Source organism: Mus caroli, chromosome 18 (assembly GCF_900094665.2).
Source record: "Mus caroli chromosome 18, CAROLI_EIJ_v1.1, whole genome shotgun sequence".
In the NCBI taxonomy this organism is placed as follows: Eukaryota; Metazoa; Chordata; class Mammalia; order Rodentia; family Muridae; genus Mus; species Mus caroli.
In genome coordinates, this window is record NC_034587.1 from 71,602,004 (window position 1) to 71,627,504 (window position 25,501).

The following is a 25,501-nucleotide window of genomic DNA, read 5'->3' on the forward strand; positions in this document are numbered from 1 at the left end:
TTCTTCTGAGCAGACAGATCTGAAAGGCTCACTCCCAGTTCTGTTGTCTGTGTGTCACACCTCCTCCGGACAACACATGCCTCCTATACCACGCCACCTTACTTTTTTGGGCTAAAGAGACAAAACTGACTGGACCAAACAGGACTCCCTCCTGGATGGGGAACTTGTACATCCTGTCTTTTCTCTTTTCCACATGGTACTTTATGTGAGGACCATTCAATGTGGATTTCACTTTCAATTCCTTCTACAGTCAAATCTTGCTCCATGGTAGTGTGAGTACTATCCCAAAGAGCAAGACGAACTCTTGCCGTCATTGCTTACTTCTGCCGTGTTTAATGTATCTGTATCCCTGGAGGGAAATCTGTTGAGATACAAAGTTTGCTGCTTTTCGTGTATTGGGACCTGTGCTCACTGGAGTAGTGTGACTTGCCCTCAAGAATGAGAAGTGATAAGCAAGCAGTCAAATAACTTTACTCATTTAGAATACATGGAAGTGTGTCACAGTCCCTGAAACCAAAGACATAAAATTCACCTTCCCCACACATGTGCATAATGGCACATGTAGTGTAGTTGTCATGCAGTTGTTCATAAACTGGTTATTTTCTGAGGTTGTCCAGTTAGGAAAACTTTTTTCTGATGCCCTGTACTTATAGAAATACAATTATTTCCCAGAAGTATAATTACATCCCAGCCTACTGATATTGTTTTCTGTTTGTTTGTTTGTTTGCTTGTTTATTTGTTTTTGTTTGATTGGTTGGTTGGTTTGTTGTTTTTTTTTCTTCTTCAATACTTGAAGAAAGTTTACTTTTCATTGTTTTAAATGTATTATTTCATTAAAAATATCTTTCTGAAGTTTTCCTGTTTCAGAAGGACAAGGCAGAAAAATTGCCACAACTTTGAGGCTAATTGGCCTTGGTAGTGAGTTCTAGGCTAATGCTACATAGCAAGACCCTTTCTTATTACAAAATAAAAATAAAGAACTTGCTAGTGGAAATGCTGAGCCTTTCTTTACTCATACAGGTCTGGGACGAGCCGGGCTGGGCCAGTTAACAAACAAGGCAGTCCCCACAGACATACCCATAGACCAATCGGATCTAGATAATTCCTCAGTTGAGACTGATTTTCCTGGTGATTCTATGTCACTATTTAAAACTTTGCACAGATGGGGAGAGTAGGGAAGCCTCGCTTCCTGGGCATTGGGTCGGGTATCAATGAGGTAATTCATGCAAAACACTTAGCATAATACCTGTTAAATGTTAAGTACTTAAATGCTAATATGGTTATTTTCTTGATTACTCTAACACTGAATGTCTACATATTGGTAGCTCATGTGCCTTATTTCACACCCAGTGCCATCGAGGGCATCCTCACTTCTCAAAGGGAGACAGGTTTTCACGGTCACGTGACATTCTCAGTCACATGACAGATAACCGACTATAATAATTCTCGTGTTATAACAAGAGATCCTTAAGGGTGTCTGCATTAGCATCACCTATTTCAAACCCAGTTTCTGTTCTGCTGCTGACAAATCCCATAGTCACTGTAAGAGACAGCCCAGTAAGTTAGCCATTTAATTTTATATTCTAAATAAGAAGTGTAAAACTTATTAGCTAGGAGGGGGTATTCTTAGCATGTAAAAATGGAGACATGAATTTAGATCTTTTAAGATTTAAATACCATTCAGAAGAGATTTGTGATGTTACTAGTGGGTGAATGAGCGTATCCTTCTTTGGCCACTAACATCTGTTCCTTTTTCCTGCAATGCCTCTTCCCTCAGTCTCGGCATACAGTATACGTCTTCTTCGGGTCTTTGCTTGGATGGCACCTCCTCTGTGAGGCCTTCTTTCTGGCTCTGTCCATCTCTCTGTGGCTTTGCTTTTATACTTTCCTGGACTGTGGTTGTTTCAGAAGCACTCTGGTAATTGTCTACAAGTCTGAGATCTGCGCTAAACGCTAGCCCCATGGTAGAGTACAGATTTCTGCTTCTCTCCTGCTTCAGTAACCAATCCTTAGACATGTGAGCTCTCCTTTAGAATTGGTTTGCTTGTAAAGTAGTTTATTAGATGGTCTCAGTGTGGGAGGAGTTGTGGCTGCAGCTGAAAGCCCAGGCTCAGCTGTCTTCCATCCAACCCTGGAGGAAGGCGGCCCCTCCCAGCAGACAGAGCAGTGTGGGCAAATAATGGCAAGGAATGGAAAGACTCTGCTGTTGGTTTTCCCATGGAAGAGGAAGTTTCCGCTGCGGGTTTTGGGGATCCAAGAACCCTGTGTTCACTTGGAGTGGAAGGGAGAGTGAGTCTGCTCTAACAGTGTAGCTCCATGTCCTAGTCAGCTCTAGCTGCCTAACAAATACCACAGACTTGAGTGATATGCGTGAGACAAATCTCCCCACAGGGCTGGCGTCCCGCAGTGGGTGCTGTCTTACAGTGCACACGTGTGGCAGGCCTAGAGAAAAGCACTCTGTTGTGTCTGCCAAGAACACTGTATTAGTGACAGTTCCATTGCTGTGATAGAATACCATGGCCAAGGCAACTTAAAGAGCCATCACTGTAACTTACAGTTTCAGAAGGGTAGCATCCATAACTGTCTTAGGGTTGCTGTTGCTGTGATGAAACACCATGGCCACCTTGGGGAGGAAAGGGTTTATTTGGCTTATGCCTCCACATCACAGTTCATCAAAGGAAGTCAGAACAGGAACTCAAGCAGGGCAGGAACTTGGTTGCAGGAGCTCATGCAGAGGTCATGGAGGAGTGCTGCTTACTGGCTTGCTCCTCGTGGCTTGCTCAGCCTGCTTTCTTATAGAACTCAGGACCACCAGCCCAGGGACGGCACCACCCACAGTGGGCCCTCCCCATCAATCACTAATTAAGAAAATGCCCTATAGACTTGTGTATAGCATGGTCTTATTGACACAATTTCTCAACTGAAGCTCCCTCTTCTCCAGTGGCTCTAGCTTGTGTCAAGTTGACATAAAACTGCCAGCACAATAATGATAGTGACAGCGTAGCAACCAGGGCAGAGAGGGAGGGGCTGGAAGTGGCAAGAGACCTTCTACTGTTAAGGCCCACCCCCTCATTCCTTGAAGTTCAGCAAAATTCAACAAAATTGTCTCCTCTAAACAAGCTCGTCCGTGGTGTAATTCTGTATCCTGGACATGCGAGTGTCCTATTGTGCAGATTGTTTTTATAAATCAGTTGGTCCATCTTACAGAACTGGGGGAGGGAGGCACAGCCAAATCAAGATACACTTACACCATGGAAATGTAGTCTTCAACGTCATAGCTGTGGTGCTCTTGGAAAACATGTTTTGCCTCGAGTTTCTCTTGTAAAATCATCTTAGCCAGGCTGGAGAGATGGCTCAGTGGTTAAGAGAACACTGACTGCTCTTCCAGAGGTTCTGAGTTCAAATCCCAGCAACCACATGGTAGCTCATAACCATCTGTAATGGGATCTGATGCCCTCTTCTGGTGCTTCTGAAGACAGCTACAGTGTAGTCATATACGGAAAATAAATAAATCTTTAAGAAAAAAAATCATCTTAGCCTCTATTCTATCCTTGATTTTTCTGGTCAGAGTGTGTCTGTCTGTCTGTCTGTCTCTCTCTCTCTCTCTCTCCTCTTTCTTCCTTTCTTCCTTTTTTCTTTTCCTCCCTTCCTCTTTCTTTCTTTCTTTCTTTCTTTCTTTCTTTCTTCCTTCCTTCCTTCCTTCCTTCCTTCCTTTCTTTCTTTCTTTCTTTCTCCTTCCTCCCTTCCTTCCTTCCTTCCTTCCTTCCTTCCTTCCTTCCTTCCTTCCTTCCTTCCTTCCTTCCACAGTCAATTAAAAATAAGTACAAACTTGATTCCAGGCACATCTACAGTGGTGCCTTGCCTGGTGAGCTGGTCCTGAGCAGCCGTGGAGAGCAAGGCTGTAAGCCGTTTCCTCCATGGCTCTTGTCTCTGCTCCTGCTTGAGTTCCTGCCCTGACTCAGGATGGGCTGGGATTGGAACACGTAAACCAGATATCCCCTTTTTCCCCCAAGTTGCTTTTTGTTCTTGTGTTTATCCCAGCAGTAGGAGGGAAACTGGAAGAGCCTGCTTTACTGTAGGCCACCCTCCCTTGCTTGCTGTAAGTTGACATTTGCTGTTTACTGCTCAGTAATCGAGAAGGTGCTTCTTTCAACTCTGTTCTCTGATTTAAATGCTTTCCCACAATCCCTTCCCCCAGAAGTAACAGCTAATCACCTCCAGATTCAAAGTGAACATAGATTTTAACTTCATGTTGAATAAAAACGGTGCATGATTGCGATAACAATTTATCTTTCATTGAGAAACAAATGTTTCTTCCTCACAAAGATAGACTTATATATTCTAGCTGAATAAATATTTACTTTTAGTCTGAACAGATTAGATTTTGTAATCCCAGACAGTTTGTGTCTGTCTAAATAGTCTTCTAATCAGACTAGCAATAAGCTACCAGTTTTCCAAAAACAGACTACTTGACAAATAATTAAGTATATTACATAAAAGCAACTTGGGATCAAATATTATGTAACCTATACTATTGGCTGATGAAACTCTATGGTGTAGCGCATGATACTTGCTCCACTGAAAATAAAGATTAACCCTCTCCACCCTAGTAATAAACAAGGAATTAAAGCAGATTTACATTTGGGATCTCTTGCCCAAAGCTTTCATTTTTCTAGGATGGTGCATTAGTACTGGGAGAGAATGTTGTTTGCTGTTAGCGTCTCTCTTGATGGAGAGTGAATAAAACAGCAAGCAGCTAGAGCCAGAGGATGTAGTAGAGATGTCCCTTACCTTTCCTCTGAAACAGGGACAGAAATGTGTACATTGTAGATAAAATTGTATGTGTGTGGTACACACATGCCATGGCACATGTATAGAAATCTGAAGATAACATGTGAGATGAGAGTCAGTTCGGTCCTTCTACCATGTGGATTCTGAGGATCAAACTCATAAAGCCTTGGTGGGGATGCCTCTCCCTCTGAGCCTGCGATACTCTTGATGGGGAGTTCATGAAGTCCCAGCCTTTCATTGGTCATTGTTTGGATGGCCACCTTATCACCTGCTTTTCCTTCTCCTCCTCGTTGCCTTCATTGCTGACAAGAACAGCAAAATGACCACATTCTCCTTCCTGGCTTGAAGACATTATAGGGTGACCATGGATCCAAGCCAAAAACTGTGATATGGCTTTTAAGTAAACACTTGAAGTGTATTAGGAGAAGTGTTAAGTGTTTGCTATGCTGGGAAATCTCCAATTGCCTCCTTAAACTGGGCACCGTCCACTGTTGGTATCATTCCCTTATCAGTCATAACTAGGACAGGAAACAGTCCGTCTGGCAGATAGCATGCTTCAGGTTTTAGATAACAGGTAACACAGCTCGTGCACTGTGTTGGGAGTCAGGGGTCAGGTGTTCCATCTCCGAGAATGCTGTTAGTTTCATTCCATTATGTCATCTGTCCGTTCCTCAGACGTGAAGCAGGAGCTGCTTTACACATTTAAGACCGCAAACAGCAAACTAGTTCCTTTCAGTGTGTTCTAATGAGATTGCATAGCAAATCTGCCATGGCTGGGATCAGCCATAGCTACAGAGCCAGCAGAGGGAGCCCAGTACATGGGTTTATCTCTGAGTCTTGAAGACAGAGAGACAGAGAGGGCAGAGAGGGCAGAGAGGGCTCAACACTAAGCTCGCTTCTTAAAACAGGCAGTTGTTTTCCTGTCTACAGCATAAGGTCAGCTATGACTTTGTCTTAAGGTAAAAGACATTTCTTATGTCTGTTGATAGAAGCCTATCTTTATAATTATTGGGAGTTATGGTAATGAGCTATATTTTAATCTGGTTGTGTTGGTTGGTTGGATTTTTGTTTGTTTTGATTTGAATTTTATTTATTTTTGTTTGCTCATTTGTTTGTGTTTTGAGACAAGATATCTCTGTATAGACCTGGCTGTCCTGGAACTCATTCTGTAAACTAGGTTGATCCAGCCTCTGCCTCTGGGATTAAAGGCATGTGCCCCCCACCACCCAGCTGATCTTCATTTTCTTGCATGGCTCACTAATTGCTAAGTGCATTTTATCAAAGACTCGGAGACGTATTCAGTGTGTTGTTGCCAACGCTGCTGTTTGAGTACACAGGTGCTAAAGGGAGGTTTAAGTGAGAGTTGTGGAGAACAAAAGTATGCTTTGCTAAAGTACTACCGTAGCAGTGTCTTGAAGGCATTCTGAATAGAGGCTTGCTATTGCAGGCTTTGAAGAATAATGAGGACAAGGCCTCACACTAGTGAGGTTGTTTATGGGAAACGTTAATTCTGAATTTGTTCTGACTCCCATCTCCTGACTCTGCCTTCCAGTCTTCCCATCCCCATACATTCCCGTCCTGTCTTTCCCTCTGGATTTTTATTTTTTAGAAAGTTTTACTGAAGACAGTACAATGTGAGTTGGAAACTGAATGAAACTCAACTTCCAAGACTTTTAGTTAAGGCCAGAAACTGAGATGTATAGTTTCATTTCAGGCTTTGATGGTATTTTCAGGCATGGAGATCTTACTTGGTGGTTTGTGTTTGGTTTGCAGGCTATGGGAAAGGGGCTGCTTCTGTATTTCACAGTGAGTCACAGCCAGGGTGGGTTTCCTGTGAACTTACTGTGAATAGACTCGGTTTGTGTTCTCAGTGAAAAGTATTTCTAAACTTTAACTCACAGGATATTTTATACATGAATACAGTCAGAAGATTTTTTTTTTTTTTCAGGGAAACAAGGACCAGGAATAACTAGCACTGTGGCCATTGGTACAAGAGACATTGCAGAGTAACTGAGGCAGGAGGAAAGGAAAGACTGGGCATATGTGCCCTTGAACATCTGTTCACTGAAGCAAGTATATATGTGCAGAGCAAGCATAAATTAGAAACTAATTACATGCAGGGTCAAAGGAAGTCGATATAAATATACAAGTTTTTACAGATCAGAGACTTTTTTAAAATAGTAATACAGCAAGCAGAAACTGGAAAAGAAAGGATTTAGGAGGGCCAGCAAGATAAATCAGTGGGAAAAAGCACTCACCTAGCAAGCCCGTGACCTGCTCTCCGGAGCCCAGGAACAGGTCCCACAAGACTGTCCTCTGACCGTCACACATACACAGTGGCAGATATGTACTGTTTATATACATTATGTGAGCAAACCACCCACACTAATTACCAAATTTTAAATTAAGAAAGAAAAGAATTTACAAGTTCAAACCTCTAGTTCCAAATAAAACTTCCTTTTCCTGTGACTCTCACAAAGGCTAATCAAGTGCCAAGCAAAGAAATCCCAGAGTTCTGGTTAGGATTCAAAACGTCTAAATCGTGCCTTCCTGTAAGTTCTGTACCTGGCATAGGTGCCAGTCTCCGTGCTGTTCCCTGCTCTCTCTGTGACTGCCCTGGGAGCTCCCACAGAGTGAGCACTTTAGTTAGCGGCTCCCTGAGGAAATGTCTTCACCTTCGGACCTGCCTGGGTTATCCTCAGCTGCCACTCCGCCCATCCTGGGCTTCCTGCGAGGTAATCCCTCTTCTCAGGTGGATTTTCTCATTAGCTATTACTTCAGATCCAATCACTGCCATGAGTTAGTGAGCTGTACTACAGGAGCCTTTTGAAAAACCGAATCGGTATGTGACCTGCTGCCTACATGGGTTTCTCCAGATACTAAGAAAACGTGACAGGAAAAAAAGACAACGTAAATCCTGTAACATCAGATAATCTGTTTCTGTTCTTTGCAGGATATATTTTTCTAACAGAGGAGGGGAAGTACTGTAATGATCAGATATATATGCTAACTGTACACCATTTAAAGTCTTCCAATACAGTTAAGTTTATATGAAGTATATATATATCTTTCAAGTATGTGCTACCCAAGAAGTAGGTATAAATGTAAGTTAAAGTTGGAAATAAAGATCATCCTTGAGTTTAGTTATTCTTGCTAAATAGCACGTCAACAAATTTAATCAAAATTGGGAAAATCTGCCTTTTAAAAGTCTTTTTCACATTACATCTACTTAAATATTTTTCTCACCAAGTTACTTTAAAATTAAAAACCATGAAAGAAATGCACAGGAGTGCCTTCATGAGAGACAGCAGTCACTGTCAAAGTCACTCTCAGTTTTGGTAATATGGTTAGTGGATCATGTATTGACAGACAGATCTTGAATTTTTACCTATTTTTCTCAACAAACTTTACCAGTAGTAATTACAGTAATTATATAACATTTCAAAATTATCCGTCATCATTCTGCTTTGCTTCTGACTTGTCTGTTTGAGTTTTAGTTACCTGCAGCTTGGGGAAACTACATTCCAGAGAGAAGTTCAGCATTTCAAAACAAACGTTGTTGAGTTATATACTTGGGCTGACCATGTCGTGTGGCTAGTGACGTGTGCTTGGTGTGTCTTAGCTTGGTTGTGTGTTTTAGAGTGGAGTTCATACTGAGTGCTGTAACTGCCGTGGGAAGTTTTTGCTAGAGGTGTGTGGATAGCAGTGGGATTGAGTTCTGCAGTTGTACTTCAGGGTGTGCTGTTGGGTGGGGACATCACTTAATGGGTATTAGATATGATGTCACCCTTTGATGAGAGTTTGATGAGTTACTGGGTCTTCCTTGTGGTGTTGACTGTGGAATGGTAGGTATATTCCATTCCAATGGGTCAGATCTGGTCGTGGCTGTGATGGGCACATCTGTTGTCCATGCCCTGTGCAGAAGGAAGCACACTTGGCGAGTTTCTGAGTCACCTCCTAGGAGTGCTGAGGCTTTGCAGTTTGTTTTCTGACCCCCGTGCCTTCATTTTAACACTTGTCTTAGAAATTAATTTTAAGGTGTTCTTTTTCTATGTCACCAGTTTATGGTCATGAAGACGGAAATGAGTAGGTGGGTAACATACTTTGTCTAGCAGCCCCTGTCTATACCATGCCACTGTTCTTAGCAAAGATGGTTGCTTTATTAGATATCACTTTACCTCAACTGAAACGTAAAATAAGATTTTATTCTTAAGGCAGGAATACCATTGAAGTTTCTCTCACTGGAGTATGAAAGCTAGAAGAGAAGAGGACCAGTCAGCAAAAGTTGTGTAGTCACAGCTAACATGAAGGGCTCGGCACTTACAACACGGGCGTGTCTGTGTTGCACTTACTAGGTCTGTCTGTGGTAGCTTCTAACTAGGCGGTGAGCAGCCTTCTAACCAAGGCCACACAGATGGAGAGAGCAAAGCTTAGGACAAGCTCCTCCCCCTGAATGCCACGCCCATAAGAGGCAAGGGCCACCAAGGGAATGTTTCCACCTCCACAGACTTGGTTGTGATTTCTGTCTCATTAAAGATGTTTTACTACTCACCTCCTTCCCACATTTACTGCAGTCATCCAGCACACTCGAGCATGTGTACACGCGCTCGCTCTCTCTCTCTCTCTCCCCCCCTCAGCCTTCTCTCTTACTTTTGGTCTCATCTGACTGTCTTTGCAAACCGTGTCAGAACCGTGTCTTGTCAGCTTTCCTGAGGAGCAGCAGCAGATGCTCCTGGATACACAAGCGTTCTTATCCCTGAACAGACGGCGTTGGAGTGCAGAGCAGCCGCCACTTGGACACTGCGTGCCCCAGCCACTTAGTGTGTGTGTGTCTGTCTGTCTGTCTGTCTGTCTGTCTGCAGATTAATCTCAGTAGCTAGCCTAGTGACAGTTACCTGTACCCAGTGAGCCATCTTGCTGTCTGGGTATCCTATTTTTGAAAACATAAAACACAACATATGTTATGTTTTATGTTTTCATAAGACAAAGAGTTATGCTTGGTATCTCACATCCAGTTCTCCTTCCTAAACACGTAGAGACAGATTTTCCTCCCTTGAAAAAGGAGTCCAGGCTGCCCTAAGCTTGCTTTGCATTTTGTGGGTATTCTGTGGGAGATGCGCTGGGAAGAAGTGAGGGTACTTCACTGAAATATGATAAGGTAGGAGTTGGACTTGGCGTGGAGTGCATATAATCCCAGCACTTGGGAGGCAGAGGCAGGAGGACTGCTGTAAGTTTGAGGCCAGCAAAGCTATGTAGTGAGCCCTAGTCTCATAAAACAAAAGCCCAATTGCCTTTTTGCTGCCCAGTTTTTAGTTTCTGGTAGTTCTGAGATCGTGGCCCTGTGCTATGAAGTGGAAGTTTTATTTGTTTTGACTTTTTTTTTTTTTTTAATTTGACTCTTTGTGGAAATTGGTGCTTTCTGTCCTGAGGACTTTCCATAAAATAGTTATTTAATAATGTCCATTTTTCTGTTCATAAACACAAAATTCTTATGTTAGTTAGCTTGTGTGGACCAGTTCTTAAGTATTATCTTTCTGTTACATTTTCTATGTCTTTAGCTTTTTGTTGTTGTTCTCACATTTATTTCTAACCCTACTATTAAACTCATCATTTCTGATACCATCTTTCCAGCTCCTAAGAGTTCGGTTTCTCTCTCAGGTGTTGTCTGTATGCCGCTCCTTACAGGCATGTCCCTCACCGGCTGCGTAAACTCCACAGCATATCTTCCCTGTCGGGTCAGTGGTGCTCTCTGGGAATTGTTGGCAAAGAGTTTCTATTGTAGACAGTAGCCTGAAAGAACCGGTTGGAAGTTTAGTACACTTGGGGCCCTGACTGGCTGATGCATCTTAGGGTACCCTGGCTGGGCTCTCTGAGACCAGTTCTGTAGATCCATTCATCTTAATGCTGTTCAGTTTCCCTGATCCTAGGAGGATGGTGGGGTTCTCTGAGCCCTTGAGGCTCGTGCACACGTACACACGCCCACACCAGTCTCTCTGGTCCACCAATTGTTAAAGAGTAAAGCATCTCTTTGCTTCTGCCAAATACAGGAAGGCCAGATGTGGGAATGGAAGATCTGATGGATGTTTAACATAGGAATGTTCAGTCAGGCTTGCGTTTGGGACCTGCACCTCCCTGTCCTAATTGCCTGAGTTCTAGAGTATACAATCATCCACTTCTCTTAATGTCCACCTATTCCTTGTCTCCGACTTTTCTCATCTGTTGACATGATGTTAAATTCAGGTGGTATATTTGCAATTCCCACATGTATGTACCTGCCTTAAACCCAGACGCATCAGCTGTCTCCTTGAACTCTCTGCTTGCCTAACAGGTGGGCATCTCAAATATGGCATACCCACAGGGGATGTGGTCTTCTTGAAGCTTCTACCCAACCACCTTCCTCGCCTTGCTTTTTCCAGAATACTCTCTAAACTCACGGTCTAAGAGTGAATCATTCAGGAGAGAGAGCAGAAGTGGAGTCACCGTAATCATAAAAGGCTTCTCCTGGTAGGAGACACAGTTGCCATCAACCCAGATCTTAGCACATTCCCGAGGTGTACATTCCATGGGCTCTGTTGGTAGCCATGAAGATTTCTTCACCCACTGTGGAAGTCAGTGTAGAAGTGCCTGAAAAACACAGAGAACTGCCAGCTTATCATCCAGCTGCACTGCACCTGAGCATATAACCAAAGGAGTGGGCAGTCAGCACACCATAGGCATGCCTGCACACCTGGGTGTTACAGGACCCTTCAGAGTGGCCAAGTGATCGGCCTAAGTATCCGCCGACAAAGGCATGGAGCGTGTCTGCACACAACACAGCTGCTTTTTCATCCCTCCGGGTCCCTTCCCGGAAGCCTTGCCAGCATTTATTTCTCTTCCTGATGACAGTCATGCTGGTTGGGCTGGGGTAGAATATCAGTACCATTTGGGTTTGCATTGCTCTGATGGCTAAGGGTGCTGACCAATTCATGTCACTTGCAAGAAAGCAGATGCACTTGGAGATCTGAATGTTAAAACAAACCAGATGCAGACTCTAGATTTGAAAGAGAGAAAGAGGCATGAAAATAGAATGGGACTATTTGGGAAAAGTAAGGAGGGGCCATGAAGGGCTGTGTGAAGTGGGAGGCGTGTGCCTTGCTGAGAGCCATCTTTTTGTACAGTTCATTCCTAGACACTCTTTTAAAGAGAACTCTGTTCTCACATCGATTCAGTATCCTCCTAGCCAGTGCACTGTCAAGAGAAAACTAGGAATTTTAAAATTCAAACTAGGAATTTTAAATGTGAACCTGTTTTTTTAATTCTATTTAGTCCTTTGCTCTTGGCATTGGCGTGTTTTAAAAATTCTAATGAGGGGCTGGAATGATGGCTCGGAGGTGAGAAACCCTGGCTGCCCTCACAGAAGGCGCAGGTGTCAGTCCCAGGACCCACACGGCAACTCACAACTGGCTGTAACTCCAGTTCTGGGATCCATGACTCCACATGGACAGGTGCGCTTGACAGACACACAGACAGGCAAGCCACTCATAAGCATAAAATAAAAATAAACATTTTAAAAAGTCTATTGAATCTACAAAAAGTGTATACTACAGGTTCAATGAGGCCATTACTGGCTGGGCACAGGGAGTCTACGAGTTAGCAGCCCACCTGGTCAACTGAGTGGGTGGGGAGGGGGTGTTAGTGTAAACTATTGTTAAATGGCAGACCTGAGCAGGGCGATCATCTGTCTCTTGGAAATTGAGAGCTTTGGTCACGGTTCGTGACCCTGAAGTCATGAACACGTGTAGTACGGTGTTAATCAGAGTTTATTCATTGTTTACCAGTACCAGTGATTGATGATAAGATTTCCATGCATATAACAAAGAAGCCAAAGTAATCCAAAGTCATTTTGACAAAGAAAGCAGAACTTGGAGGACTCCTCTGCCTGCTTGCAGGTTTACTGTAGATCCAGAGTCAGGACAGTGTGGTGTTAGTGTACAGGGGGCTCCCAGAGCAGTGGGCTGGAGCTCAGGGATAGACTGGCGCATATGTAGTCAATGCATTTCAGCCAGGACCAGAAGATAGTTCTTGGGGAAGTGATAGTCTTTCAGTGCTGAAGCAATTAACTGTCTCTATTCTTCTACCCTGCAGAACAGACAGACTTTGACTCTTGCTTCATAGTACACACAGCAGTGCAAATAGATCATAGACCTAAACACAAGAGGTAGAAATGCAAAGCTTACAGGAGAAGCCAAAGGAGAAAAGCTTTGGGTTGGGGGGGAGGGCGATTACTGTTTGTTTGTTTGTTTGTTTGTTTAAAGACAAGACATTAAAAAGTACAAACCATTCTTTTTAGAGTTTAGCAAATTTATCATACTTAATCAAATTTTAAAATTAAATTAGTTGTGGTAGTGTATTCCAATGTTTGGGAGCAGAGGCAGGCAGATCTCTCAGAGTTCCATGTCAGCCTGATCTATAAAGTTCCAGGATAGCCAGAGTTCTGTAATGAGACCCTAACTGGAGGGAAAAAAATTCTTATAAAGATATATCCGTGTGTGTGTGTGTGTGTGTGTATAATGTGCATGTACATATATGTGTATGTATATATATTTATATTTATATACTATGTATCTGATAAAGGGCTTATACCCAAAGCACATAAAGAAACAAACCTCTTACAACTTAAAAAGAAAAGCAGCTCAGTTTTTATGGGCAGAAGGTTGTATAGCTGACTACAGGGAAGGTGCTCTTCAGCGCCCAGAATACCAAAACTAAGAAGACTGAAATACCAAATGGCATGAAGGAACTGGTGGCTCAGCAGAGTTAGAAAGGGCCAGGCAGTCCAGCAACCCCTGCAGGACTCTACTCAAGAGACAGGGCAGTAAGTATTCAGCAAAAGAAGAATAGCTCGACCCTGGACACAGCTAGGGAATGGGAAACTTGAGGTCTGTCCGTATAGGAGACTGTTGGCCATTACAGCAGGATGAATCATGAGTGCTCAAACCATGGACAGATTTGCAAAGCACTGTGCTGAGTGAGAAAGGCAGACTTGGGGCCAGCATATGGTCTGGTCTATTTGCGTGAGAGTCTAGGAGAGGCAAAAGCATGTATCCGTAGCTGCTAGCCGGAAGCTGGGCACGTTGCAGAAAGGGCCCGGCTGTGAAAGGCCCCATGGAGCTTTCTGGAGAAGTAGCACTGCTATATCTCTTGATTACTCTGATGGGTTACGTGCATGGTTATGTTTTCAGAATCCTTGTGTTATAATAAAGCTATTTGAAAGCGAGCTATGCCTTAGGGCATGCATAGACCTCTGCCACCCATCTCCTGCCTCTTATTCCCGCTGTAAGTGGGAAGGCCGCTGTTGGTTTCTTCCTTAGAGCAAGTCCACCATCTTGGTTGCATTTTTTACCCATTTGACACCCTTCCACTTCCCCGAGATGATGAAGTGAAGCGGGCAGCTGCCTTTGCTTGCTTGTGGTTTTACTCTTAGTTGTTCTCAGAGCTCTGTCCTGAGTGTCATTGCTCGCACAGCGTTCACTCACTGTCATGTGGGATTGCTCCTGGTGTAGGTTGTCCCCACCTCTCCCCACACCAAGTCCCCTCACTGTCTTTTGAACACTACCATCTGGTTGTTTCTGCCTCCAGTGGTCTTCCTGAGCAGCTTGCCTGAGGGGCTGGGGGTGTTGGGGGGGGGGTATCCTGGCAGAATTGTTAGGCATACAGATTCAGGAACCAACATGCCCGTGCTTGACTCCTGACTCTTATTGCTCACTGCTATGAGCCTAGGGAGACGACTTAACCTACCCTTGTTTCCGTGTGTCATCCCTTTAAAAATGGAGGGAGGGGACATGGGTTGCAGTCAGGCCCACCTTTCTGACTCTGTGATGGGTGGTGCTGGTACAGGGCCCTCACTGCCCCTCCCACAGCTGCTGCCCTTGCTAATTTCTTTTTCCTCCCAAGTCTCCCTGTTCATAACTGTTCATCAGCCAGGGATCTCTGGAAAGCCCCAATTACCTGGGCTCCTTTCTTTCAGTCTCTGTGTTGTCTTTGCCTTCCACATGGCTCCTGTCAGCTTCCACTCCAGTCTCCCTCTTACAAAGTTGAATGTTCCCTTAGGGTTGGCCATTTCTGCTTCTGTTCTCTTGTCCTTTCCCTCCGGGGGAAAGGAATCTTTCTAAAGTGACAGAGGTTAATGATTCTTCCTTGGTCAGTCAGTGGTTTTCAGGTTTCCATTCTGTATCATGTGATTTCACGACGGGGACACTGTGGCCACCATAAAGGGGAAGGAGACGCATAAGGGAGAGCTGCTGCCCGCTCACTACCAGACACAGTTCTTCACTTCCGTCTCTTACTATAGTCCTGCTGACATGGACATCTCTGGGTCTCAGGGCGAGATCCAAGCTCTGTGTTCAATAATAAGAGGTTGACACACACCCACCACTTTCCACGGTGGGCTCTGCTGCCTCTGCCCTATTGCTGGCTTCTCCACCTTCACTCGGATTTCTTTGTTTGCCATCCTGCTGCCTGGCTCGCGAGGCCAGCTCTTAGTTGTTAGTTAAGGCAGCAGTCAGACATCCCCCTTTCCTGTCCTCCCTTGCTGCTGCCCTCGCTAGCTTCCTCTCTTGCCCCATCTCACCCCATAGATTTTCTCCAGTCTCGCTCTGTAAGCTGCACGGCCTCTCAGTATACCTTCTGTATTCTGTTTCAGCCTTTCAGATCTCTTTATCCTCATTTACTTCCCAGTTAGCCAACTCCTCACTTGAAGGCTACAGACAAGCCTGATTTCCTCTGCGGAATGTACCTAACCTTCCGCTGCTGCGCCCCTAGAGCATTCTGGCAGAGTGTTCTCTGCTTTCAAAACTTACCCCTTGGACTTGACCTCCTTGGGTGGGAACCATGTCTCTGAGCATTCTGCAGTAGCTCCTCAACTGCCTAGAACAAAGCCCAGGGTATTGGATGTGCCATGGGCATCCCTTTACAGTCTGTCTTCAGACTGTCTTCATTCTGGTCGCCTCTCCTGCCATCTGTGCACCTCAGCTGAAGCCATTTGCACTAGCTTGGGATCTTCTCAGCACGCCCTAGTTTGGACTGACCACACAGTTTTTTATTTACATGCTGCCTAACCAGTGCAGTGCTGTCTCTTGGCAGGGGCTCTGGTTTTCTCGGGTTGGTATATTCCTTCTTATAAGACCTCTTTTTAAGTGTATAGTGTTCCAGCCCCTCCACCCAAAGAGCATAGTAATCCCCTCTGTACGCATCCAGTGTTACCAGAAGAATGTGTGTGTGTGTGCGTGCACACACGCTCACGAGCAAATACATGCACACACACATGTGTGATGAGAGAGAAGAGAGACCTGTGTTTTAGTCATTTGCAGTTTCTCACCAAATGGCCAGTTTATGATGGATATTGTTATACTTAAAAACTAATCTTTTTCTAGCTTTAAAAGGGTACCTCTGGTGTTATGCCCCTCTGACTGCATACGAGTCACCCGAGGATCGGCCTCTGTGATTCCCTTTGTGATCGGCGTTTCCTGCGCCTTCAGCCATCCTGCATCTCCGCTGCTTTACCTAGCACAGAGCCGAGGCTGAGCCCTTGGCAGCAGAGCTTAAGCAGAAGTTACTTTTCGCACTCTGCAATTTGCAAGTCATTCTCCTATAAATTTAGGTCATTTTGCCTTAAAAATGCTAAATGAAAACCAAAATTAGAATGTTAAAAAAAGCGCACACAAGATTTTGCAAGCAGTAGCTCTAGTGTGGGGGGAGCCTGTTAAATCATAAGAGAATAACAACTTTGAGTGAGTGTGAATTCTGTGTCTCATTCATGATAGAACTGGAAGAGACCTCACGTTATCTGTTCTTGCACGAACTTTCTTAAAGCTGAAAACCATAAGCACAGCTTCTTGGGGAAGTGTGTGTGCTTCTGGACTCGGTACCCTCAGCCAGTAGACCTTCCCTCGTGCTCAACGGAAGCACCTTCTGTTGGGATTGCAGCTCATTCCCTTGTTTGGTCTCCTAACCAGGGAAACAGATTGCTAGTATTCTCTTGTAAAGTAAACAAACAAACTGGCCTATCGTTTCCAAAGGAAACCATTTCAAGTGATTTTCCACAGAGTGAAGAGGATGCGAATTCGGACATGCACTGGTTTGTAAGCTGAGAGAGCAGCCCCGCATTCCTGAGCTGAAACTTCAACAAGAAAGCATGCTTTCTTCCTCTTGACCCCTCGTCTTGCACCAAGCTCCTCTAAGGCCTCTCCATTGTTGTTCCCTTTAGGGGTGTCAAGTTTATGCCTCTGAGCTGTGCCATGCTTGTCCTGTGCTAGAATTGACTGCCACACTTCTTTTAGTCTCAATAAACCCGGGCTGGGAAGATGGGTCAGTCAGTGGTGTGGTTGCCTTGCAAGGGCAGGAACCACATTAAAGAGCCAAGAATGTTAGTTAAAATTTAAGGCTGGGAGTGCAGTCCTGTGGTGTGATTACCTAGCATGCATAAGACTCTGGTTTTAGTGCCAAGTATTCAGACCATAGAGAAGAACATAGGAGAGGGAAATCTAAAAGTGAAAAGCGGTTTCAGACTAGCTTAGTAGTGGAACATGTGTCCAGTCTATGTGGACCCTTAGGTCAATCCCCAGTGTTGCCAAAAACAAAAATGAAAAAGGATAGACAAAAAAGTCCTTGCTGAGACTAGAGTCTAGAGACTGCCATATCCAGGGATCCATCCCATAATCAGCCTCCAAACGCTGACACCATTGCATACACTAGCAAGATTTTGCTGAAAGAACTCATATATAGCTGTCTCCTGTGAGACTATGCTGGGTCCTAGCAAACACAGAAGTGGATGCTCACAGTCAGCTAGTGGATGGATCACAGGGCCCCCAATGGAGGAGCTAGAGAAAGTACCCAAGGAGCTAAAGAGATCTGCAACCCTATAGGTGGCACAACAATATGAACTAACCAGTACCCCCCCAGAGCTTGTGTCTCTAGCTGCATATGTATCAGAAGATGGCCTAGTCGGCCATCAGTGGAAAGAGAGGCCCCATCGTCTTGCAAACTTTATATGCCTCAGTACAGGGGAAAGCCAGGGCCAAGAAGTGGGAGTGGGTGGGTAGGGGAGTGGGGGGGAGGAGAGCATAGGGGACTTTTGGGATAGCATTGGAAAAATAAATGAAGAAAATACGTAATAAATTAAAAAAAAAAAGTTCTCATCTAGAAAGAATGTTTATTGGTCTCAGCTTCTTGAGTTATCCCGCTTGATCCATCTGAAATAATAAGGGCCTTTCCAAAATTGATATTCAAATCAACATTCTATTTATAAGATCATCACTAAGGAATAATAAAACCATAGTTTTAGCATTTACAAAATACTACAGATCATCTCTCGAGTTAAGATGGAAAGTCTATAGAACCACAATGCCTTTGTCCTAAGCGTTCTTCTAATCCAAGAGTGTGTGTTCACAGGCAACAATAGGTTTACTGTTAGGGCATAGGACTACACACATTTCCTACTAGAGCATCTATGTGTACGCATGAAATACTCTCTGTGGACCTAGTGCTAGACATACACATTTTGAATCATGTCTTCTTAATGAATTGACTTTCACTACTATAAAATCTTTTTCTTCATCTCTAAGAGTCATGCTCTTATCATTCACTCTTCTCTGTCTGCAGCTAACATGGCCACCCAACTTTTCTTAGAGTTATAAACTCCTATCTGTTTTTAGATTTATAAGTGTTTCTTTTAAATAGCTCGTAGTTGGGTCTTGACATTTATCTAGTCTTAAAAAAAAAAGTAAAGAAAAGAAGAGAAAAAAAAGCACTATCATTTAATTGGAACATTTAACATACTTATGTTTAATTTTAATCACCTTTATTCCTTGAAAATCATTCACATATCTTTATTAAGATAGATGCCTCTTAGGTCATATAATCCCTATTCTGAACTTTTCCTAACTGACCATTCAAGACCTCACCTGCCACCTGGGACAGGGATTTTTCTCTGCCGGCCCAGTGGATCATCTGCAGTTCTCACTCTACTACACGTTTCACTTATATAAATCTGTTCACTGTGTAGCCCCTCCTCAGTTCTCTGTACGTGTTACAGCTCAGTGTTTGTCCAGACACTCAGATTTCTAGACCTTTCTTGCAGTTTCTCCCCTCTCATGGGTGATGGCTTTCCCAAATTCTCAACTCTGTCTTCCCAGTTGGTCAATGTGCCCTGCTTCTTCTGTCCTACTTTTCTGAACCGTAGTCTAGGTTAGACCATTCCTTAGAGAGAACCTCGCCATTGCTGACTGTTCATGTTTGTCTCACTTTAGGAATCCTAATCTTATATTTCAGATTTGCCTAAAACAGTAGTTTTATGTCTCTTCTAGGTTTTACTTGATTCCTACAGGGAAGTTCATCTGTTACCAATTAACCTGTCATGACCAGAAGTTAGTTAACTTTGTGTGTGTGTGTGTGTGTGTGTGAATATATCCTTAAAAATCACCCTTGCTCCAAATTAATTAGTTAATTAATTAAAAAATCACCTTTCTTGAGAAATGTCTTCTTGCATACCTGTGGTCCTGTAACACTGGAGAACTAGACTGAGCAACATACTTCCTTGAAGAGTAGGCAGCGAAGGTCCACCTACCTAAGCATCCAGAGGGGCTTACACCAAGTCTGTCATCTGCTAGTCCACTACCTGTCCTGGATTTTCTCCTCTCTGTTGTTTTTTCACTGTACTGAGCTTTTGAGAATTTTTCCCGTGTTTAAGATCTAACTTTAGCCTGGGAAGCTTTCCAGTGAGACCCTTCTTATTTAACCACCCCCCTTACTCGATTTTGCTCTGTACATTAATGCTATTGATCTACTGTTGACATAGGCATGAAAGGATTATCAATATGCTTGCGGCAGTGCTTGGTCACTGCCTAGCCAGTTGCTTTTGCATCAGCCTCCTTAATAAACCTGCTTTGCTCCTGACATTGCTGTCACAGAGATTTCAGAATCATTACTGTGCTATGGGACTGTTAGTCCCTGTTAGGCCTAGAGGAGGAGGGCTGGGTTTCTTGGTGTAATTGGCTTTTCCTTATGTTTTTCAGTTTGTTTTCTTTGCTGTCTAAAAAACACAACAAGGTCCTGGAGCAAGCCACGCAGTCCTTGAGAGGTCCCCTGAGCTCCAGCGATGTCCCTCTCCCAGATTATGTGAGTAGCTGCCCTGTCCTGGTCACCAGGTCCTCTGTGCTGTTAGATCCTTGAGTCACTGAAATTTGCCAAGTCTGTCCATGTCTAAGCACCCCTAGACATCTTCAGGGAAGGAGCTGAAGAAGATGAACCTCAAGTGGTGGTTGTTGATAGTCAGGAATCCTAGTAGTTGAGCCAAACAAACAAAAACACCTCCCAAACCAATGACACTCAACAGAAAAGCCGTCCAAGGCTGTGTAAAGAGTGCCTGCCTTGCAAGGTGCTGGTGGGGGCTTGAGCTGGGTTCATCTGCACCTGCTTTATCCTTAGACAGTATTACTGAATCGTGCATTAGTGCTGTGTAGTTATTTATTCCACAAAACGGGTTGAATGTATGGGGTTTTAAAGTCCTCCTAATAGTTTCTTCCATTAATCAGAGTACAACATTGGCGTTTCTAAGAGGAAGTGGTCATATTTAATGCCAATCATGAGTATGATTGTAATGGTAGAACCCATTTTGTGATACACATTTGAATTCTCTGTTGAACCTCTCAGTTCTTACTGACTTAGTGGGTTTCTTCATCCATAAACTTTGCAGTAAGTCCTGAGCCCCTGGTCCCTAGGATCACCAAGGAACGCTTGCTATGACCTGTCCCTGCAACTCTCGACCTAACACTGAGCACATGAGGCTGCAACCCACACCCTCTCTGCCAGTCTTGCTGCCTTTGCCCAGAGCTAACAGAGCAGGAGTGACTGGAGCTGAATCACTACCTGTGCCAAGGATCCAATAGGTGATTTGAGAGCACAGTAGCGGGCCTGCAGTGTGGCTCAGCAGGTCAAGAGTCTGCTGCACAAGCCTGAGGACCTGAGTTCAATCCCCAGCACCTAGTAAAAGTGGAAGGAGAGAAGGAGTTCCACAGAATAGTCCCCTGGCCTCCGTGGGCATACTACGGTGTGCTCATCCCCACACATGCATCACACACAGCAACAGTGAATAGAGCCAACCTGTTAGCAAGGGAACGGGGATGCTCCTCCTTTTGTAATTCCTCAGCCGTTTAACTGGTTGAGTATCCTTGGCAAGAGCCACAGACTTCTGTGTCCTGGACTCACCCCAGACGGCTTGCTCGCAGAGCTGGGAAAGGAGGAGGAGAGGGTCTCCACAGCTCTGGAGGTCCAGATGTGTGCTTTCTGCACCAGATTGGAGACCATATTAGCAGAGTTTTAATAAGTGCTTAAAAATAAGCCTATGTTTTCCTTTTTGCCCTAACACATAGAACACTCGGGGTCTGCGTAGAGGTTTCTCAGTTTATTAAGAAAATGTTTATACTCATTACACTGTATAATTCCCAAGTCAGTTGAGTAACAATGTAAAAAGAACATGGCAAGTTACAAAAATATTAGTGTTAGTATTTAAGTCCAACCGTGTTTGTCTGAACACCTCACGGGAAACCCTTCCATCGCGTTTTAGATAATGAGGAAACTGCCCTGGCTGGTGAAGGGAAAATAGTACAAAAACGGTGCTCTCATCCTCTGCAGAGTGCAACCTGGGGCAGTGGAGGTGGAGGAAGGGCAGCTACTGCTCTGTGGCTTGCATGGCTGGCATGTGAGTGTGTGCGCGCATGCGCGTGTGTGTCTCTATGTGAGGCTTTCACAATTTACCTCAGTGAGTGGGTTGATAGAGGAGCTTTGGATGGCATTTTAAAAAACTTCGGTACATTCAGACAACTTACTCATGTATAGCAGAGCCTGAATATAGAAAGTGATAGCAAATACGTTGTAGTTACTTTTAACTATAACCATGTTTTAAAATTATTGATACTGTTAGTGTCACAGAGCTGATTTCCTTGGCTCTGATAATCACCTTAGCAACTATTAGAAGTGAGAAAACTCTAAATTGCATTCTGGAAAGAACCACAGAAAGTATGCTGGTGTTGTTCTTTCAGAGAGCTTTTGAATCTTCTGTCTGGCCAACTATGTCATCTCACTCAGGAAGTAAGTTAACACAGGTAGTAACCCCAGCGGTGGTCCTCAGGAGAAGGATCCGAGCAGTCTGTGCTGAGCAGCCCGTGCTGGAACGATCCCTTGATCTTTGGAGTCCTAGTAATTCTGTCCAGAGGCTACGTGATGGGTGACAGCATAAAGAATGAGTACTTCTATATCCTTATGTCTTTAACCTCTCTTGGTTTTAAGTTATACCATGGTAAATACCAATGTGTGTAATCTACATGAAAACAGTCCTTTCAGAGCATCTGATTGTTGCAGTGTATAAAGATGTCTCTGGAGACCAAAATCTTTGAGAACCATTGAAAAATGTATCTATTACGCACACACACACATACACACACCTCAATTAAATATACATTGTCTTTATGCTATAGTTAGTCCTCTGCCCAGACACTTGAATGCACTTTAAAGGTGGTACTGGCACACGCCCACCTTTAGTCCCAGCACTTGGAAGGCAAAGGCAGGTGCATCTTGATGAATTCCCCGCTAGCCCAGTCTACGAAGTGTGTATGGACAGCCAAAGGCCACACAAAGAGACCCTGTCTTAAAAAACCAAACAGAAGAGAAGCTGACAAAATGGATTTGGAGGTTGGGGGAGACAGGATTTCTAGCCTAGTTATCATTAAACTCCCTGCATCCTCCTGCTTCAGTCTACTGATGTTTACTGAAAATCCAAACTATGCTCCTGAAACTTGTTTTCCTGAAGTCCTGTTTGCCTGTTAGCACCACTCCATCTAGAACCCCAGATACTTCGTTCTCCATTAAGTACGCTCCTCCACCCCTCCATTGGATAGCGCTAAGGAAACATCTATTGAATTTGTTTATATAACTTATATCTGCTCTTAAACATTGGTGTTTTCTGAAATACAGTAAGGGGCATTCTGACTTGATTCCTATACCAAGAAAAATTGAGCTCGTGTTTCTCTGTGTTATTCTGTCATTTACATTTCTTGTGTTTGTTCTTTATGCTTGGCTAGGAAGAGACTGTACTATTCACATACATGGAGCAGTTATCTTGATAATAATGGTATATCCAGAAACATGGGAGTGTACTTGTCATTTTAAAGCAGTTCCTTTTAGGATTTTCACTTTTGAGGCATGCTCGGGGTTGCCGACCATATTTGTAGCGTGGACTAGAACATGGCCAAGTCTTCTCTCTTGGAATCACCTCGGTGTGGTTAAGTGAGCAGCACACGCTCCTCCACATACAGAATCTCAAATGTACCGATAAAGTTAAAGTCAGTAGACAATAGCTCTCATAAACCTAACAGACGTCCAAAGAGACAGCCTTCCTTGTGGAAGTAGGGGAGAGGTTGGAGCAGCCTCCTCTGAAGGGAGCTGACACTTGACCTGGGTCCTGTTGCGTTTGATTTGATTTTTGAAAAGGACAATATAGTCTTCACAGTATGCATTGGGTGCAGCGGTGTCCAGCTTCAACAGGTGCTCAAGAACCCCACATCCGCTGCAGTTTGATTCCATGCGCAGCAGGTATAAGAGAGAGAGTGTGCCATAGGCCTAACCATAGCAGCCAACACCATATGGTAGTTAGCTAAAGGTACGTCATCAGGAGTTTGGATTAAGCAAAGACTTAGATATAGCAAAAGCACAAAGAACAAAAACACTTGGATAGTTTGGACTTCATCACAGTTTAAAACTTTGGGTAGTAGAATGCTTACCTCAGTGCCATATAGCTGTGATGGTGCACTCTGGGAATCCCAGCACTTGGAAGGTAGAAGGAGGCAGTAGGATCCAAAGTTCAAAATCATCGTCAGGTGTATAATGAATTGAGGGCCAACCTGGGCTATATATAAGCCCTGCTGCCAGAAAATAAAATGTAAACTTCACTTTTATAGGACTCAAATAAGACATTGAGTCAGTAAATAAAAACAGAAAGAAGCACTAAGGGGGCAGAGGCAGGCAGATCTCTGAGTTTGAGGTCAGCCTGGTCGATATAGTGAGTTCCAGGAGATCTGGGGCCATAGAGAGACTGTCTCAAAACTAAAGAGTGAAAGAATAACTCACAAGCTCATGTATCCAGAATATGTGTGCAAAGCATACAATTTATCAGTCAAGATATGAGCATCATGCTTTAAGGTCAGGCAAAGCATGCAGGTCACCAGTAGAGATGCAAACAGCACACTTTAAGACAGGACAAACGCAACATTTTGTAGCTGAGTTCTGAGATACAAAAGAGTACTTGAAGGTCTCCCTTGGTATGGGGGAGATTCTGGGCCTGAGGTGTTAGAGAATAAAGCTGCCTCTGTACTGACAGTGACAGGAAGCCTTTCTGGCAGGGGGAGGCTTGGTGAGGCATAGGGTGCAGATCTAACCCCAGGAGAGCCACCATTCACCAGCCCCAGGTAAGCAGCAAGACCAAGAGAGACTCGCCCTCTGTGTGGGGACACCTAAGTGTTCCTTTACACCTAAGACAGGGCTCTTCTGTACGTCTCAGTTCTCCTTGACCTTGCAATGCTGACCTGATGCTCACTGCACCCTGCAGCCCCAGAGATAAGCCAAGTCAGAATGACCATTGAGAGCAAACGATGAGTCCTGTGGGCAGGCTGCCAGCCATTCACCTGCTATGAATGCAGTGGGTGATGTAGACTGGCAAAGGACTCACCAGTACCCATTTCCCTACCATATCCCCAACCCCAATAAACAGGAAAGCAACATTTTCCAGCTCCCTTAAGCTTCCAGACTGAGCTGTAAGATGGGTGACAATGGCCGGGCGGTGGTGGCGCACACCTTTAATCCCAGCACTCGGGAGGCAGAGGCAGGCGGATTTCTGAGTTCAAGGCCAGCCAGGGCTACACAGAGAAACCCTGTCTCGAAAAAAAAAAAAAAAAGATGGGCGACAGTGCAGGATGCACAGGAGAAAGTGCTGTTTTTCTATACAGTCCTCCACCCTTCTCCCTCATCATCTGCTAGCTAGGTATGGTAAACCAGTGGAAGACTGCAGCACCCCAGAAGGTGGTATTGCTAAGAACACTGGGCTTCTTGTTAGTCTGTGATACAGGTAGCTTTTGTTGCAATTTTGGGTGGGAAATGTATAGACATTTCTCCAAAAGGATAGAAATAGTAGAGGTTATAAAAAAATTGTTAAGCATCTCCAGTTATTTGTGAACTGTGGCTCAGAATCATAGTGGGCTACCTCTTCACACCTGCAAAGATATCTAGAGGCAGGCAGTGTTAGCACTGAAAAGAAGAGGGGCTCTCACGAACTGCTTGTGGGAATGTGAAAGAAGGTGTAGTCTTTTGGAAAATGATTCAGTTACATAGGAGGCAGCAATTATATTCCTAATAGGATGCAAATAAATGAACACATATATCTACCTCAACACGTGAATCTTCATAGAACCATTCCCTAACCATCAAAATGAATGAAGCCTAAATGTCTGTCAACCTGTAAAGGACTGAAATAAAATGTAATGGTAGCCATCAAGGAGAAGAAAGAAGAACCTAGAAAACATTGTGTTAAGTAAAAGAAGCCAGAAACAGGATCACAAACGGCACGGTCCCTTTCATTCAAGTGTCCAGAACAGACAGGGCCTGGCAAAGCAGACAGTGAGTGTCT

General features: G+C 44.1%; 1 protein-coding gene across 2 annotated transcripts in view; it reads left to right on the forward strand.

The window, feature by feature from the left end:
- The window catches only part of Dym (dymeclin), a 274,143-nt gene that overhangs the window by 159,164 nt on the left and 89,478 nt on the right, over window positions 1-25,501 (forward strand). For both annotated transcript variants that reach the window (XM_029471781.1, XM_021150437.2), the window contains one exon: window positions 19,842-19,944. In XM_029471781.1, coding sequence (XP_029327641.1) covers window positions 19,842-19,944 — 103 coding nt within the window. The remainder of the gene's footprint in view (window positions 1-19,841; window positions 19,945-25,501) is intronic.